The sequence below is a fragment of the Haemorhous mexicanus genome, chromosome Z (assembly GCF_027477595.1).
Source record: "Haemorhous mexicanus isolate bHaeMex1 chromosome Z, bHaeMex1.pri, whole genome shotgun sequence".
Taxonomy (NCBI): domain Eukaryota; kingdom Metazoa; phylum Chordata; class Aves; order Passeriformes; family Fringillidae; genus Haemorhous; species Haemorhous mexicanus.
This window is the reverse complement of record NC_082381.1, coordinates 56,491,850-56,508,873: the sequence shown is the minus strand read 5'-3', so window position 1 is coordinate 56,508,873 and position 17,024 is coordinate 56,491,850. Positions and strand designations below refer to the sequence as shown.

Genomic DNA, 17,024 nt, shown 5'->3' with positions numbered 1-17,024 from the left:
TTCTAGTTCTGCAACCCTTTAGAATCAATGAAATGTCTTTCAAAAGTCACAGTGTTTCTGGAAGCAGTTTATTGTAGTTAGAGATACACTGTTAAAATGCAGCCTTTACTGTTTTACCACACTGCCCAAAGTTTGCAGTGTAATCCTAAATTTCTGTTAAACGACCAAATTTGTAGATATGACTTTGGTGTTGTGATGTTTTGGTTTTTTGTTTTGTTTTGGTGTTTGTTTGTTTGTTTTTGTGGTTTTTGTTGTTGTTGTTGGATTTATTGTTTGTGGGGTCTCTTGGTTGGTTGGTTTTTGTTTTTTGATTTGTTTTGTTTTTTTTAATTCAGTGATTTGTAAGACTGAGAGGATGTATTTCATGAAACATGTAAACAGCAAATTCAGTTTATTAATTAAATTTATTTTCGTTTAATTGCTGTAAATGTAACATAATTATATATGACTCCAAGTTACTTTTTCTTGACAAATGGTTAAGTGTTTGTTTGATTAAGACCTGTGGTACACAGTACAGGATACCTCTTTGCTCGTACTGCTTTTGCTGAAGATTTTAGGAAGGATGTTGTTTAGAAATTTGACTGTTTTTTAAATATTAAGGTTTTTGCTGTTTTCATATCTCATTCATGGATAAATGTTTCCTCAAAGTCTAATGTTTCATTTCTGGCAAGCCATTAACATGGTGCCAAACATCAAGAACATTGTCTTGTTGTATAATTGAGTAGAGCATAATACGGGGAAAAAATCATAACAGAGAAATATGTCAAGCTTAAGAATATATTCTCAGTTTCTTCATTTTTGTGGGAAGCTGAATCTTGATAATCTTTGTAGCTAAATGCATCTGTGTTAAACATTTAAAATAGGTAGTACTCATGGGAAAACTGATTGGAGCTTAGAACTTGTACAAATTGACAGCCTCTCTTCACTCCATTTTTCATCCTAAAGAAGTCTGTAAATATTCTTAGCTCACATCATTATTGCTCATCAGTGATTCTAATTAGCTAAACAGGAGTTTGTCTCAGTCATTGATCATCATCAGCTTCTTGACAGTGCCTGAATTTCCCCCCCCCCATATTCCAATGGACTTTTAAAAATACATTTTAAATACAAAATAGCTCAACGAAAGAAGTTGTTCAAAGAGTTTTTTTCTGAATATTTGTTACCCTTTTAAAAAAGAAGAGATGATGACTGCAATTCCTATCAAGTCCCATTTTACGGTGCAACTGCAGATCCAAATATGGTATGTAAGTTCCAGTCTGAAATACTACCTTGATTGTCTGTGGGGAGCTATCCTGTAAGAAGCAAGGGAAAATGTCCTATGCCATCAGAAGAAACTGCTAATAAAGTTGTATTTGAGGTTTCAGTTTATACTTTAGGCTTCTGACAACTTCAAATGTGTACTTAACTTCTAATAATTAAAACATTTTTCTTTATCTGGGGGTGGTTATATGTTAAACTATTTTTGTGGGCATTAACAAGCCTGTGGTATCTAGAGAGCTTGAAAGAAAACATCATAAGGGCAAAATATATTTAATTTATTTAAACTTTTCCCACTCATGATGCTGATGATAGATCTGTGTTTATAAACTATGTTCTTTGATGTCTTTGTTTAAAAGAGTTAAACCAAGCATTGGATAGGTGGAAAATGCTGCATTTTACTGGAAATGTGCTGTGAACTGTTGGCTAGTATGTAGCTCTGTTACAGGCGTATTTTTTGCTTTAGCAGTGATCTGTTTCTTTTTTTTTTCTCTCCAGTCCCAAACTTTATTCTGTGAACCTGTGTTTTGAAATCATGTCCTAAAGATTCTTAACTACCAATAATAAATCAGAATTAGCTGTGAATACTGTTTCTCTCAGCTGTTTGTTCTTTTACCTGGCTCTTGGTTCACTTATTCACTTCTCTGTTTTCTCCCTCAAATAAATTTAAAAAAATTAACCACTCACAACTGTAAAGTTCCTTAGGGATACCTATCTAACTTTCCAGATTTTCAGATAATTTAATGCATTAGAAAACAAGTTTAGTAATAATTTTCAAGTGATAATTGCATAGTTCAGTTAAGAGGCTATCTGATTATATGGTTTTTGTCTTGATTGGGTCTCACTTTATGAAAGTCTGACTTCAAGAGAGGAGATGGTGGTTAGAGTTGTGATGATGATAGCATGTCGTGGGTGGTAGACTTAAAGTCAGGATACTTCTGAGAGCTGGAGACAATGTTATTCAGTACTTTATGGGGCTTGCCTGTGGCCAGTGGTATGATTTGTTCTATGTCTGCACCTGACTCTTTCAAGTACTTTGCTACAAAGTGCTTGGAATAGTCAGGTGCAGACACGAAATGGATTTGTCAGGTGCAGACACTTTCCTTTTTGTCTTCTGAAGCTCTTAGGATTTTGAATCAGCTAGTGTGTGTCTAATCTTAAGGTGTCTAGCTGTAGTTAAGACCTGAGGAAACTTTGAATATTTCTTACAGTTCAGATTAATATAGGTCTGTCATTTCCTCAGGTAGATTGTGATGTAGCATGCATATGGAAGAGGGATAACCTTCCTCCTCAGATATTTGGAGTTTGATTACTGCAGCTGTTGTCTTTGAGAAAGGGTAATTGTTGATAACCATTTAGGATCCCACCACAAAGTAATTTAATATGAAGAAGCATTAATATTTCTAAATTGGAACAGTTTTTGCTTCATTTAAGTAGTACCTATCATGAACAGCATGTCTGCTTCAGGAACATGCACAAACTTTTGGGTTAAGTATTATATGAATAAACTATTCCTCCATTTTTACATTTTTGCTTACTAACTCCTGTTCTTTAAGTTTTATATACTTACCAGAAAGTCTTTTTCCATGTTTTAAAACATGACTGAGAGTGTGACTTCTGTTAGGTAGATACAGGTTACTAACATGGTAAATCGGTTTCATAAAAAATCTGTCATGCTTTGAAACTTGTTTATTTTTTGGCGCTGGTGCTCTTTTTTTTTTTTTTTTTTGAAAGGACATCACAGCGTAACTTTTGGAATGCATTAAATAATTTCATATTTGCATGAATTTCTGTGATCACAGTCTCCTGAGTTACGTTCTTGTAGGTTTTCAAAGATAAACTGTGACAGCTATAGGTGGTCTAGAGCTGCACAAACAATTTGGCCTTGACAGACACTTACTCGACCAGCTGGCTTGTTAGCTCGTTGAAGTAAACAAGTCCCCAAGTATGAAAGTGATTGGCTGAATTCAGGCTCAAATGAGGGGACCCCAGCCAGTTCCTTTGAACCGAGGATCCGCCCACATCATTGGCCAGTGAGGTGGGTGGAGTTGAAACCTTTGTCCGTTCGACTGTATGAGCCAGAAATTTGATGCCCTTATAAAAGGGGATGGATGCCCTTCAATAAGCGCTGGCTGTTACTGCATGAACAAGGAGTTTCATGTCACTTGTCTTTGTCTGAAACTGCAACAATAAACTATGAAAAACTGTCTGTACTATTTATTTTACTGCTTATGACTTTCTAGCAACCTTTCATGCCATGGCTTGCCGATTCTGATTGCAGGCAATCAGATGCTTTAGTGTATCTGATATTCATTTTTTTTAAAGTTTCTGTCTTGTTAAATACATTTCAGATGTGAAATATCTTTTGGAATACTTGCTATTATATCTCTTCCATATATATATGAATATTCCAAAAATATCTTCTGGAATATTCATCTTCTGACTTCACAGCACTGAGTTATTTTCTTTATGAAGTAGATTTTTTTTTTAATGCAATACAATTAAGACTGCTTCCCATATATTTTTATTTTTCCTAAACTAAATGTAGCTTAAATGCATACTTTTTCAGATAGGTTTTACTTGGTTTTCTTCAAGTCCTACAACATATCCTTACTGTATTTTTGAAATAGAAGAGAGCTATTTAGAGTTATGATGCCTTGAGACCTGAGTTTCCAAAACCCTCACTTCAAATCCCATACAATTTTTCTTTAGTTCTTTGTTTGCTCAAGATTGGATTAGATATTTTAGCAGTTATAGAACTTCATTAAAAACCACCACGTTATTGGATGGCCTATTATGTCAGTGTAGTTTAGTTTTTAAAATCTCTCATAGAATTAGACTACACAGTAATACTTAATAGTGGAGAAAAATTTTTCATGTATCTGCAATCCTTATTGGCCACTGTTACAGAATGCTTTGGCAGACTAAGCCTTTTGTGTACAGCTGGGTATTTTCATCCACTTTAGATAGATTTACAGACTCATGTGTACTAGTATTTCATTCCCTTCCAGCTCTGAAATATTCCTTATTTGGTAGAGGAAGAGTTGCTCAAGTAGGATTCTCTAGTTTCCACAGGTGGCTGATACCAGCCCTGATGAAAGTTTTAACTATTTTGTGAGAACAGAGATAATCTGAATGAGTTTCTCCTTCTGTCACCTGTGGTGCTGGGATTACCTGAAATGTTTGGACATTTTTAGGGAATATATATTTCTCAGCCCTTTAGTCACACAAATGATAAGAACTCTTGTACTAAGGAATATGAATGTCCTTACTGTTGTGACTTTTTTTTTTTTCCTGCCTAAAATGGAAGATAGCAAGGGCATCAGTATTCAAGCTCAATAAAGAAATAAGATAGCAATGAGTTGAGGTACTTTGTTAAACAAAGCAAAGTGTCACAGACAGTTGATAATAGATGTATACTTATTAACCACATAGTGTTGCTCTGCTCATCCCCCTTACTCAAGCTTCTAAGTCTTTTCTGCTGGTCGAAGTTACGCATTATGTCCCTGTGGAATATAGTAAAATAATTATCCATGATGTTCAAAAGTGTTCTTTCAGACATAAAAATGCCATGTAACTGAGATAAGGACTTCACAAACTGAAATAGCTCGGTGATTCTACATTGCAAAGAAGGGGCAAAAGCATTTTGCTCACTCTATGTTCAAATACACTTTCTGCATTTGGGAAAGAGTGAGAGACAGATAATTTCAGCTGCTTTAAAAATATTAAGACCTCTTATTTCTGTTTCTTTTTGAACAAAGCTGTGTTAGATGTTTACAGATGTAATTTGCTGTCACTTACCATATGCTCCCTGATTAATTCTGCAGGGCCTGTCAGCTTCAGATAATTTAATTTTCTGTGCTTTAAAATGACATTCATTATCAGGACATGAAAAATTCAAATGATTAACTGCAAATTATGACTAATAAAGTGTCTATTTTTTTGTTTGCTTTTAGAGAAAAACAGAAAGCTGAAGTCAAGGACAGAAGCATTTTTGAGGTTTTGCAAGCCAAAGACAGCAAAATAGAATCTCTAGAACAGGTTTGTATAATGTTTAAATAGAGCAGTTAAGAAAACTTGTCATTTGCCAACACATTTATGTTTGTCAAAATGAGAAAATAGTTTGCTATTGTCTCTTAAGAAAAAAGTTGTGATTCAGAGATTATAAATTTCTGATTAAGTATTATTTAAATTCTTCTGTGTTGTTCAAACAGATCACAAAGTTGATCTGTTACCTAAAAAGTTCATATCATTTTAGATTAAACTTTTTCTGAAAAATCTTGTCAGTTCATTGCCTCATTTTACCCTGTAGTCTAACCTAACCTTGGATCTAAATCTAGAAGAGTGTTCTGGTTTGTAATATGCCTAAAAACATCTTGGTAAGATTTGCAGTCCTGACAAGTACAAAATAATTAACCCAATGCACCTTCTGCCTGACAAGAAACACCGCTGAACTGGTAGTGTTTCTCCTTTTATTTATTTTTTAGTCAATTCATAGTTAAGCAAATATATAGAAAACATACATACGTTTTATATGATATGAAGTACAATAGGTGTATTATATTTTATTATATAATTGTTTATTATAGAGATTGTATAATGTATATATAGTAGATGATCTGCACCCCTTATATAGTCTATAATATATAGTTTATATACTATAGAATTATATCCAATATTTAATATATTAGATGTAATATAATGTATTACATTGCATATAATGTCGATCTATGAAAGATGTAATTATTGATAAAATAATACAGTAAATAAAATTAAAATATTATTTATTAGTGAATAAACTTTAATTTGTGTTACAGTAGTGGCTGAAGTTTCAGTGTGGCGTCGCATGGCTGTAGGTGTGGTGTGTAATGTGTTTAGTGCATACACACACATGATGTTGAGAGGCCCGCAGGGTATGATTTCTGACCTATCCGTACCTGAAGGGCAAAATACTTGTGAAGACCTTTATAGGAATATGTATGCGGTACTGTGCTTTTAAGAAGGCTGCCTGCTGTGGTGGTGTCTGAACCTGGGATGTGCGTTCTCCATGAGGTTGCTCTATGTGGTTTCAGATCAATTTCAGAAGCTGAAACTCTAATTGATCAGAATTCTGAAATTGATGGTATAATTAATTTACATCATCCATGTGGAAATGGAGAGAGGCTGGTAAATGTAACTAAAACCATGGAAATCTGGCAGCCAGGAAAGAAGAGGTTGTCAACAGGATGGTAAAACTCTGGATATCCATACAAACTTGGGAATGAGAGGCTTTTTGTTCATAGAAATTTGAACCTGGGTCAGCAGTGCCCTGGCAGCCAGGAGGGCCAGCCCTGTCCTGGGGGGCATCAGGCACAGCATCACAGCTGGGCAAGGGAGGGGATTGTCCTGCTCTGCTCTGAGCTGGGACAGCCTCACCTTGAGTGCTGGGGGCTGGTTTGGGTGCCACAGTAATGATGGTGGTGAAGGGCCTTGAGGGAAAGCCCCTTTGAAGGGAAGACAGGAGTGGCTGAGGTTACTTGGCTTGTTCAGCCTGATGAGAAGGAGACTAGTGGGAGATCTCATTGTGGTTTAGTACTTCCTTGTAAGGGGAAGAGGTGGGGGTGATCTCTTCCCTCTGGTGACCAGTGACAGGTCCTGAGGACAGGGCTTGGAGATGTCAGGGTAGGTTTGGGTTGGATATTAGGAAGTTTCTTCACCCTGAGAGTGGTTGGGCGCTGGAACAGGCTCCGCTGGGAAGAGGCCATTGCACTAGGCTTGCCAGAGTTCAACAAGCATTTGGATTATGCTCTCAGGCGCATGGTGTGATTCTGGAGGTTGGCCCAAATGGGGCCGGGAGTATGACTTCATGGTCCTTGAGAGTTGCTTCCAAATCAGGATATTTTGAGATTTAGTGATTCTAACAGATGAGGAGAACAGAAGATGTTTTGATGATCATCACAACTGTAATGCCCTTACAATTAGCCCTTACAATTAGCCCTTACAATTAGCCCTTACAATTAGCCCTTACAATTAGCTTCACTTAGAGCATCACTGACTTGGGGGGGCGCAGGTTGTGAAGGGCACCAGATCACCAGATGGTGCCAGTGCTGTGTATGAAAGCAGTGTACAGAGGTGATGTCATGCTGACCTTCTTGCCTCATCCGTTGGCTGAGATGCTGTAGGATTGAATCAAGAGAGGAACTGCTTCCTGAGTGCGAGGTTTTAGTGACTTGGTATCAAATAATGGAGCTGGTTTAAAAAACAATGTAGTGTTCTTATTTATTTTGTTTTACCAAATGTGCTCCTTCTTCGTTCATCTAAGGAAGTAAAGATACTATTTATGTAATTAACATGCAAATAGGTTGCATGTGAAAATGTGCATTTTGACAGTCATGGTAATGAATGTACTCTTCTGTAAAGTACAGACAGGCAGACTTGAAGGCTGCGTATTTCAGTGTACTAATTTTTTACATCTAGGAAGTTGAGATTCTCCAGTCATGTCTTCTGTTGTTTTTCTTTTTGCCTTCATACATCACACAGAGCTACCAGTTGCAACAAGATAATTTGAGGGTTTATTGCCTAGAAATTTCTGAATGGCCACCAAAAAGCTGATTGTATAAATCAATGCTGAGTAAGGGAAAAAAGAAAAATCAATGGGCTGTCTCATCATTTGACATAGATGTAAGCTTCTGTTGCTTCTAGAAATAACAACAAAACTGTATAAGGAGAACATGAGATTGTATTTCTTGTCTTGTATTAGTCTTGCTTAGACTTTATCCTGACATGGCTAAAAGGATTTAAAAAATTTCTGTAAATATGAGAGCATATTCTCCACAGCCTAGATGAGACACATCCATGTAGCTAGCTCATACTGAAAGCTAAATAAGCTCAATTCATAAAGAGATATTTCAAGTACTGGAGAGGTTTCTATTTTAATGGAAATTACTGAAAATCAAGTAAAATAATAATTTTGGAATCTATGGTTCAGAAGTAATGTGGTCTTTAATCATATTTGCATAACCTAACAGTGAAGAAGAGTGTTCAGATACTTACGAAAATGGGACTTGTGGCTTTAGGGATAAAAGTCTAAATCATAATTTTTCAAAGCTTCTGCTGTCCAGTATCTTTGGACTAGACTATATGCATTGAACTTCTATTTACTTAGTACAACTTCAGGTTTTCGCTGCTCCTAAATTGCGGTGTTGCAATCTTCAGTTTTATGTACATGAATAAGTCCTTTTTCTTTTCTTGAGTTTATTCCATAACTTCATATTGTGTTAAATATTTAAAAAATGAAATTGTGTGGAACATTTCAAGATGTACCATTCAAAGATTCAAATAAATTTGTTAAAGCACTTAAGATTGTTCTTGTCTATTATCACACATAATTTCAGCACAGAATGTATTGTTTTTGAGTTTTCCATTGTATTGTACTTTTCCCTTCTTGCCTATTTATTTTTTTTTTTTAAGTTGGTGTAGTGGTAATTTTTGGTCCTGATAATCACAACTGGGCTTCATCTCGCATACAGATATATTTATTGCAAATGTTGTGTGGTAAAAATCTTATTCCTTTGATATTAATGTCTTGAGTGGTAATCTGATTTTTTTACTGTTATTTTTGTTTTATGCAGTGTCTCAAAACTCTGTTCTTAGCAGTTACGTATCCCTGACATATATGCATCACTTCTCTGTTTCAATGAAATTAATTTCTAGCTGCTATGTTTAAGTGGCTAGGACGCTCTCTTAGAATTTTACTTCTGAAGACTGATAGATACTTTGCTGCAAAAATCTTTTCATTGTCTTTTTATTTGGAAACATTTTTAACTTGATGTATTTAATTTATAATCTTAAGTAGATCACCAATGCTGTTTTCTTTCTTAAAAAGTCGGGGAGGTTTTTGGGGGAATGTGTGAAATTTTGTGAATTCAAGCAATTAGTACAGCAGATAATGCTGGAGCAGGGAACAATTTTCTGCCATTCACACAATAGATAAGTTAAAATATCTTAACCTGTTTTCTTTAGAAGATGACATTAAAGACATGTAAAAATAGCCGTAAACCTTTTCTTATAACATTGTTAATTAATTAGCTTTCAATTTTGATCTGGAGGAACTAAAGCTAATCTTTTTGTCCTAGACCTTGTAACGTTTCAAAACCTTATCAACTGATTATACTCTAGAGGGGTTAAAATAGTACTAGCTTGCCTCATTATCTGCTCTTGAAAATCTTCAGCTTGCTGTGCAAATCTATATTAAAGCCCCTTTAATGGGTCCAATTGAAAGAAGCATAATTCTACCTTCAAGCATTAATTAATACTGATGAATTTTTCTTGACTTTTGGACCTTCGCCTGATTATATTTTTCTTTGTAAAAAAAATATTTCTATTTAATTAGAACAAATGTATACAGACATTATTACCATCTAAGTACTTTATTTTCAGTAGCATATAAGCTTGATTATTTTTGGGTAATGAGGGACATGAGGATAATTTTGGTAATAAGGAGTTCAGATGAATGTGTCAGCAGTGTTGAGATTATATGAATTTTATAAACTCTTCAAAAAATGTTTGTCCAGTCAATAAGATTTATATATGATGCAGACAAAGCATATTGAAGGGGACACTAACTTTTTTTTTTTTTCTTAAAAAAAGAGTGGCTCAGGTTGTGCATTGGAAAAGGGGTCAGCCTTCACTGGTGAAACCTGTGTTTCATGTAGCACCTTTGAACTGCATCAGTGAATTTTCATGTCTTTTTGCCTTTCTGTTTGACATCTTGTTAGTTTTCTCATAAAATTAAGGGAAGGAAACCTTTTTAAGGAGCTGATATCAGTGAGAAACATGGGAATAAAAATATACAAAAAGTTGAAAATTGCTGATATTGGTTTATTGATAGAATGCTACCTGAGGTAGGTAGTATGATGACGGTGGCTGATACCTGTGGGCTTTTTTGACTGAAGAAATTAATAAGCTCTAAATTAAGGTGTACCTCTATAGCTCATTAGTATTTTTGTATGAATTCCCAGTAGGAAGGGTTTTTCTACCACTTGAAAAAGTGTTTGTGTGAGGTAGCTTGCTCCATTTTGAGGAAATAGTTTTTAAACTTGACATTTTCTTACTTAATTCTGCAGAAAAGAAGCTATATTGGGTGCTTATACAGGTGTGCTGTAAATCCGTGCCTTACCTCTTCAATAATTCATATGTGTAGCCATTCCTGAAGTTGGCTAAAGGTTCTGGGTCTTTATTACTCGGCCTTCAAATTTTTAGTGGTGTTTCTACAGAGATGGTACCTGCACTTGGATCAGACAGAAAAATGAAGAGTAACTAAACAAATGTGATGTCTCTTGTCCTCTGCCCGTTACACTAGTTAGAAATGTGTGATTTCTTGAATATTGAGCAGAGCTCAGTAGTCAAACCTGGAAGGAAGTGGGAGGTTGCGTTCATGATCTCATTCATCTGCTTGTCAGCTTATGTCTAGTTGGGAGTTTTCTTTTTCAGCCCACAATAGTTAGCATGTAGCCAGTGAAAGTCAAAGCAGAGTAGCCTTTTATCTGAGCTAAAAATGGTTTCTATAGCCAATGGAATCTGCTTTTACGGTATAAGATACTAACTTCTTTACTGGTTTTCGTATATTACCTCGTCATTGTAGTGATGCTTTTTTTTTTTTTTTTTTTTTTTTTTTTTTTGGTTCTAAATTCAGTATGGTTTTAAGATGGTTCGATTTTATTTCCTGTTTAAGGACATTTGGTGAGGAAGTTTCCATATGTTGTGGCTTCTTACTTGAATACAGGCAGATTTCCTGAAAGTCAAGAAAATGGTTCAAGGATCAAGTAGCAGAAAGAAGCAGGCAGTGCCCTGTGAGATTAGATTCTGGCCTTATGAATCTGCTGACAGCACTTTGGAAGAAGCTTGTCAGAAGAGGTGATCACAGCAACAGCTGTTCTTTATTTACTACACCTGATCTGGCAGCATTGATGTATACGAGTGTAATGAATTACTGCTGTGTCAGACAAGGATGCTGGTAGGCATTGATTCCTGCAGATCTCAGATCATCATGCACTCTTCTATGAAGCTGACTCACTTTGAGGACCTTGTATAAGTCTTGTTGGAGTTGAAAGCTTAGAAAAAAAAAAAATCTAAGCCTGGCTCCATCAAGATTGTGCTCTTCAATGAAGATAAGAGAAAAGCTCACTTAGCAGGATACAGGTTTTGATTTGAAATAAGTAGAGAGAATAGAGGATAAAGATAATTTGGATTTTCTGTTTTCTGACCTAGAAAGGCTGTGCTGCTGGTGTTTCGAAGTAGAGCTGCTAAGAAGAGAAGAAAGAGCAGAGACTACATTTATTAGGCAGTGTTGTTGTGCAGCACTGTGTTATGGGTTGTATAGAAAATCTGATCTGTTCTGGTGCAGAGAATCACTAGCTGTGGCAAGACTGTTAGATTATATTGTCAGTATTTACTACAGCTTTCCTGAGAGCTCAGTAGAGTAAAATTTACAGTCAGTCTCTAAGTGTAGCAGACACATTACTGCAATACATGCTATACTGCTTGGTTTTGATACTGAATTTATTATGGAGCTACAGATTTTTCGATTTTGACAAATTCTGTCTCATTTACAAATTAGACATGTGGTTTTGCAAAAAACTGCCTCTAAATACTTCCCTTTCTCAGAGCAAGGAGCTTCTGTATTCCTTGTTTCAGAGATGGAAAAACTATTGTAGAAAACCACATGTGCCAGAAACAGCATTTGGCTCACTTGTGGGTGCAAAAATGCAGCTGCTGGCAGTGCTTGTTTGCACTGTACCTGTGCAACAGAAGTAACTGGGCAAAAGGGATGCAAAGGATTGTAAGATATTGAGGAAAATATTAGTAAAGCTTTGTTTTAGTGAATGAGAGAAGGAGCATGCTGCAGTAGATTTGTAAGGACCAGCATGAGTGGAAAGGAGGGTGGTGCACATCCAAAAGTACTTTTCTCTATGCTGTGACCTACCCAGTAGGTTGCTGGTAAGAGACTGTTCCATTGCTGCTTGTGAAAGTATGGTGCTAGAGTTGCATACAGTCACAGTTTATTTCCACCACATGTTCAGGTATTAAAAATCCTATCAGGTGTTTCGATTAAGATAGCAAACTTTGCTGAAGATACCAAATTAATCACACCAGAGAAGTCCAAAGAGGGCAATAGGGAACATAGTGTTTATAATAGATTATGCTGTTTTACCCTTCCTTAATCTATGGGTCAGGTGAGAATTCAGGAGCAACGCTGACTAATAGTAGAGAAGTAAGTACGTATTCACCACCTGCAGAATGAAGTCACCTGCTCATATTTCTGGTTTTTTTTCTCTGTAGAACCATTTTACTTGATCTTCTTAAAAATGATTTAAAGAATCTTGATTTTCTTTTCTACTGCCTGCAAAACAGACCTGTCCTTTTCCAACAGCACATATATGGTATGAAAGCGCATTTTAATGGACAGTTTATAAGAATATAAGGTACCGTGTTGTATTTCATGTTTAATGTTGATAGAAACAGACATTCAGAACTTGTCATTCATTTTGGGAATGGATTTATAGATACCTGCTTGCAGGTTAATACTTCTTTTTCTCAGAAACCATTTTTTAAATTGGTTTATCTCAGAGAATCCTGGATAGCATGGAATTGGACAAGGAAAAAGAAAACTTTGGTGGTATGAAAATCACCTGAACTCCCCCATGTCAATTACTCTCTGTCTGTGGTTACCTTTTTAATTTGTTTAAGATTGTTCTGGCAGAAGGTTAGAAATGAAGAGTAGTAAGAATTAAAAATGTAATATGCACTGAAAATACTATTACATGTGTTACATTTAAATTCATTATATGTCAGTTACTATTTCTCTTTTTTTTTCGTTCTTGTTAAGAGTCAAGTTCTAAGTTGAATATTTAGCTGTGACTATGGGTAGAATCTATCTACAGTAGAATCAGGTAGCACTGTTGAGGTTTTACTTTCAGAGAGGATTTAAAAACAACTCTTATTTCACATTATGACTAGCTGTTGTCATTCAAACTCCCAAAAGGACACTGTACAGACTGCAGAATGCAGCTGGTGACACTCATGGCATGTGGTTACCTTTTTTGAACTATTTGCCTTGAACTTCTGTTTTTCCTATGTCTGAAAATTATTTAAGAATCTAATCTAGATTAGATCTAGAAGTCATGAGATGAAAAAAAGTTAATTTCTTTTGTTAGTTTTTTTCCTTTTTTTCTTTCTTTATTTTGGAGGACTGTATGAGAATATGACTAGCATTGCTTTATGTTAAATTTTCATATAGATGTTCAAGAACTATGAGGATTAATAAAGTTGAAAAAATATAGAGAAAAATTTAAGAAAGCTTAATCAAGGGAAGTTATAAAATGTTACTGGAGCATTTTTAGTGGTGTATACTTATTGTTAAATTCCTGTTAGAAATTAAAACAAGTTGGAAGGAGAGGAGAAGTTGAAAGTGTGGTAAGTCAACCTCAACTACCTCGTGAGGGAAGAGGAGTGATCAAAGGGAGAAAATATGTCACAAAATGTTGAAGTAGCAATTCTGAGAAGTACTTTAAAGAAATTATATTTCTGCATTTAATTTTTAATAAAATAATTTAATTACTAAATCAATTTTGTTTCTGCAGAAGATGTCAGGATTTCTTCAAATAATGTCAGTATTTTTAGTACTTCAATTTTTCATCCATTTGTGTTAATTTTAACTTTTTTTTCCATGTGGTGTAGTGGAAGTGGACTACTGTACAGTGAGAGCTTCTGATAAAAAATGCAATGAGGAAAGCGCAGAATTTAATATTTATTTGTTACCATAATCCTTTTTGATAGTAGAGACCAAATGCCCCTTTGTTGCATTCCTAGATGGACTCCTTTAATATTGTGGTGCATAGATTAGAATTTTTTCATGAAGTGCTTCAGCACCCAGTGTGTTGTTGCTTTTCTGTATTAGCAGCGACATTGAAGGATATATCATTTTTGCGTTTCTCCTTGATTGTTTTTACTCCAGTTTGAGTTAACTTCTTCACATGAAATAGAGCCCACTTATATTTCACGAGCCTGTATAGAGGCAGCTATGCAATACTGATTTAGTAGGGCAGTCTGATTTCAAAATGCAGAATGAGGGGTTGGTTTTTCCAGCTTTTTTTTTACCTTGGTTACCAAAATATGAAAATTTGGAAAGCACTTAAGGCAATAATAACATGTACAGATATTGTTACATAGTTCTTTTCACTTGCTTTTTATTTAGCAGACTAAAAAATATTTCAGTAAAGACTGGAATTTCAGTGATGATATCTGTAATATCAAACAGTACATAACTTCTCGTATTTGTATCTTAATTCACTTTTTTTGGGGAATCTGACTCCTAGCGTTAAGGAGTTGCTTTTGTTACCACTGTCTCCATACAGTACTGTACTGTCTAAATTCACAATGGGTAAAAACAAGGTTTTAATATAAAATTTTATATTTGTGTCTATTCGCACAAAGTGAGGACAGATAATTGTAAGATCCTACTGCCATGAAAAGATTGATATGTTCAGTGCTAAGACAAGAAAGAGCTAATGTCACCTTTTGGTTTTGATCTGTTGTTTTCATAGCAGATTTTTTCAGTTTGACTTGCTATGTGATTTTGCTTCCTCTTCAGATTACCGTGAGGATATTTTAAAAAGAAATAGTATTTGACAGTTAAAAATGTATTATGGAAGAAAAAAAAATTATTGTGCTGTAGTTAAAGAGATGCCATGGGAAAGGCTAAAAATTTATTTGGGAATGACACTCCTCTGAGACATCAAAAGGTCTGCTCCACTAGGTCACAGTGTTTCTTTCTATGTACTGTTGCCTGGAGCACTCTGGGATCCAGCAGTATACTGGGGATGGATACTCTTTGGTTCTTCCCGGAATCAAAGAAGGGTAAAATCAGTTTCTTTTGTTTTTTATTGGAGCAAATTCACTTTAGAATTATTTTCTTTCTTGAAAGTTTGTCAAAGTGTGCTTTAGATACCTTAGTTACTTGATGGTTTTTTATGGTTCTTGACCACCAAGCTGTCAAGCATTGCTTTTGCCCTTTTGTATTCAAACAAGTATGACTGAGTCAACTCAAAGTGTAAGCTGAGACTGTTCTTGTGTAGTGTCAGACTGTCTTTATAGTATCTAGACAGAAATCAGTAGATACTATGGGAATAGATTAAATCCTGATGGGTGTTTTACCTAGTGAAATATGTCAAAATAACCTCATGTAGGAGGTTGTCCTGTGTGTTGATCAGCTGTGGTTTTTTCCCCTACTGTTTCACTTGCCTACTAGAATAGGGTAATCTTAGGAATACTGCTTGTGTTCTCTGCAGTGAGAAGTCAATCTTTACTCTCCTGTTAGATGACGTAATATATAGGTTGAGGAAGCAAAGTATGAAAAGAGCTGCATAGGAAGGGGCAGATGATAGTTTATTGTCTATGTCTCAGAAATTCCTTTATATGACTCTTATTTCTACCCAGTCATGGCTCCTGAGTGATACTTCTTTATCTTCCCTTCTTATAAGCATGTGAAATGATCAGATAGGAGAGTAAAAGTTCAGTTCATTTAGAGGAAAAGATAACAGCATGCAAAGTGGTAACCCAGAAAAATGCTTTGAAACATAACAGGATTTTTTTTCCATGCAAGTGTAACACACCTAGATAATGTTTCACTAATGCTGCAGTAGATGACTTTGTAGACTACTAGGTGAGTTTGCTGCTTAATGACTAATGTGGTAAATTTGCTTTTTGATTGGTTTCAAGTGTTAAGTTGCTGTTCAGTTGTGGAGATAAGTAATTAGTGTGCAAGTCTAATTCAGGATAACCTGTCTGACTACTCTGAGTATTCACAGTAAGTAGTTTATTTCAGTTGGAAACTTAATTTGAGTAATACAGAACAAACATTTGAAATAGCTAGTTGCACTTTTGTACCATCCTGTCTCCATTCATTCTCCAAATTACTGGAAAACATCCCATTTAAGGCAGAACCCAAATATCTCTGATTTCACTTCACAAATATGCTTCCCAGTTTCTGCCCAGTGTATAAGGAAACTAAGTATTAGTACGATGTACCTGTGTACTCAGAAATTAGATGTGTTAAAGAGCTGGAGCTTTTGTAAAAAATGTGTGTGTGAATTTTTAGCTCAGAGCCAAGAGCCTCTTTCAGATAGGTGAGTTTTTTAATGATGAAAAGGGTGTCTCCAAGTACAGACTTTTGTTTTGATAAATGTTAAGTAAGTAGTAATGAGCTAGAAGTAAGACTCTAAGGAGCTGCTTACTCCAATTCCATGAGGGCCTGGGGATTGGGAGGGTAACAAACAAAATTACTGATGCTTTCCATAGTAATGTGGATACATACCTTTTTAAAGATTCAGCTAAATCATTTCTGCCAGCAACAGTTTATTACTCTAAGTGTAATAATATACCCAAAGAACAAATGTTTTGTCTTTTGAATGGTAAAATGTGACTTCAAATATACTGTTTTGTGTGTTTTTGATCAGCATATTTTCATTCCTTTTTTATGTCTGACATACTTAGGAAGCAGATGTAAGCTTTAGACACTGAAAACTCTCACATTCATCACCAGATGTATTGTAGAATAATCTAGAGGATTATTGTCGTGTTGATGATTTTTTATGTTTCTGTACACACTTCATTTTAGCTAGTGAATTAAAAGCAAAGCAGTTACACTTCAGTATCGACATGAAAGTTTTATTAGTTTCGTACCACAGTTATGGTGCCGCTGCTAGGAAAATATTACAGATTAAAGCCCT

General features: G+C 35.3%; 1 protein-coding gene across 1 annotated transcript in view; it reads left to right on the top strand.

Moving 5' to 3' along the window:
- Nucleotides 1-17,024, top strand: part of CNTLN (centlein) — a 170,497-nt gene that overhangs the window by 13,191 nt on the left and 140,282 nt on the right. The window contains 1 exon segment of the mRNA XM_059836999.1: nucleotides 5,214-5,298. Within this exon segment, the coding sequence (XP_059692982.1) occupies nucleotides 5,214-5,298 (85 nt within the window).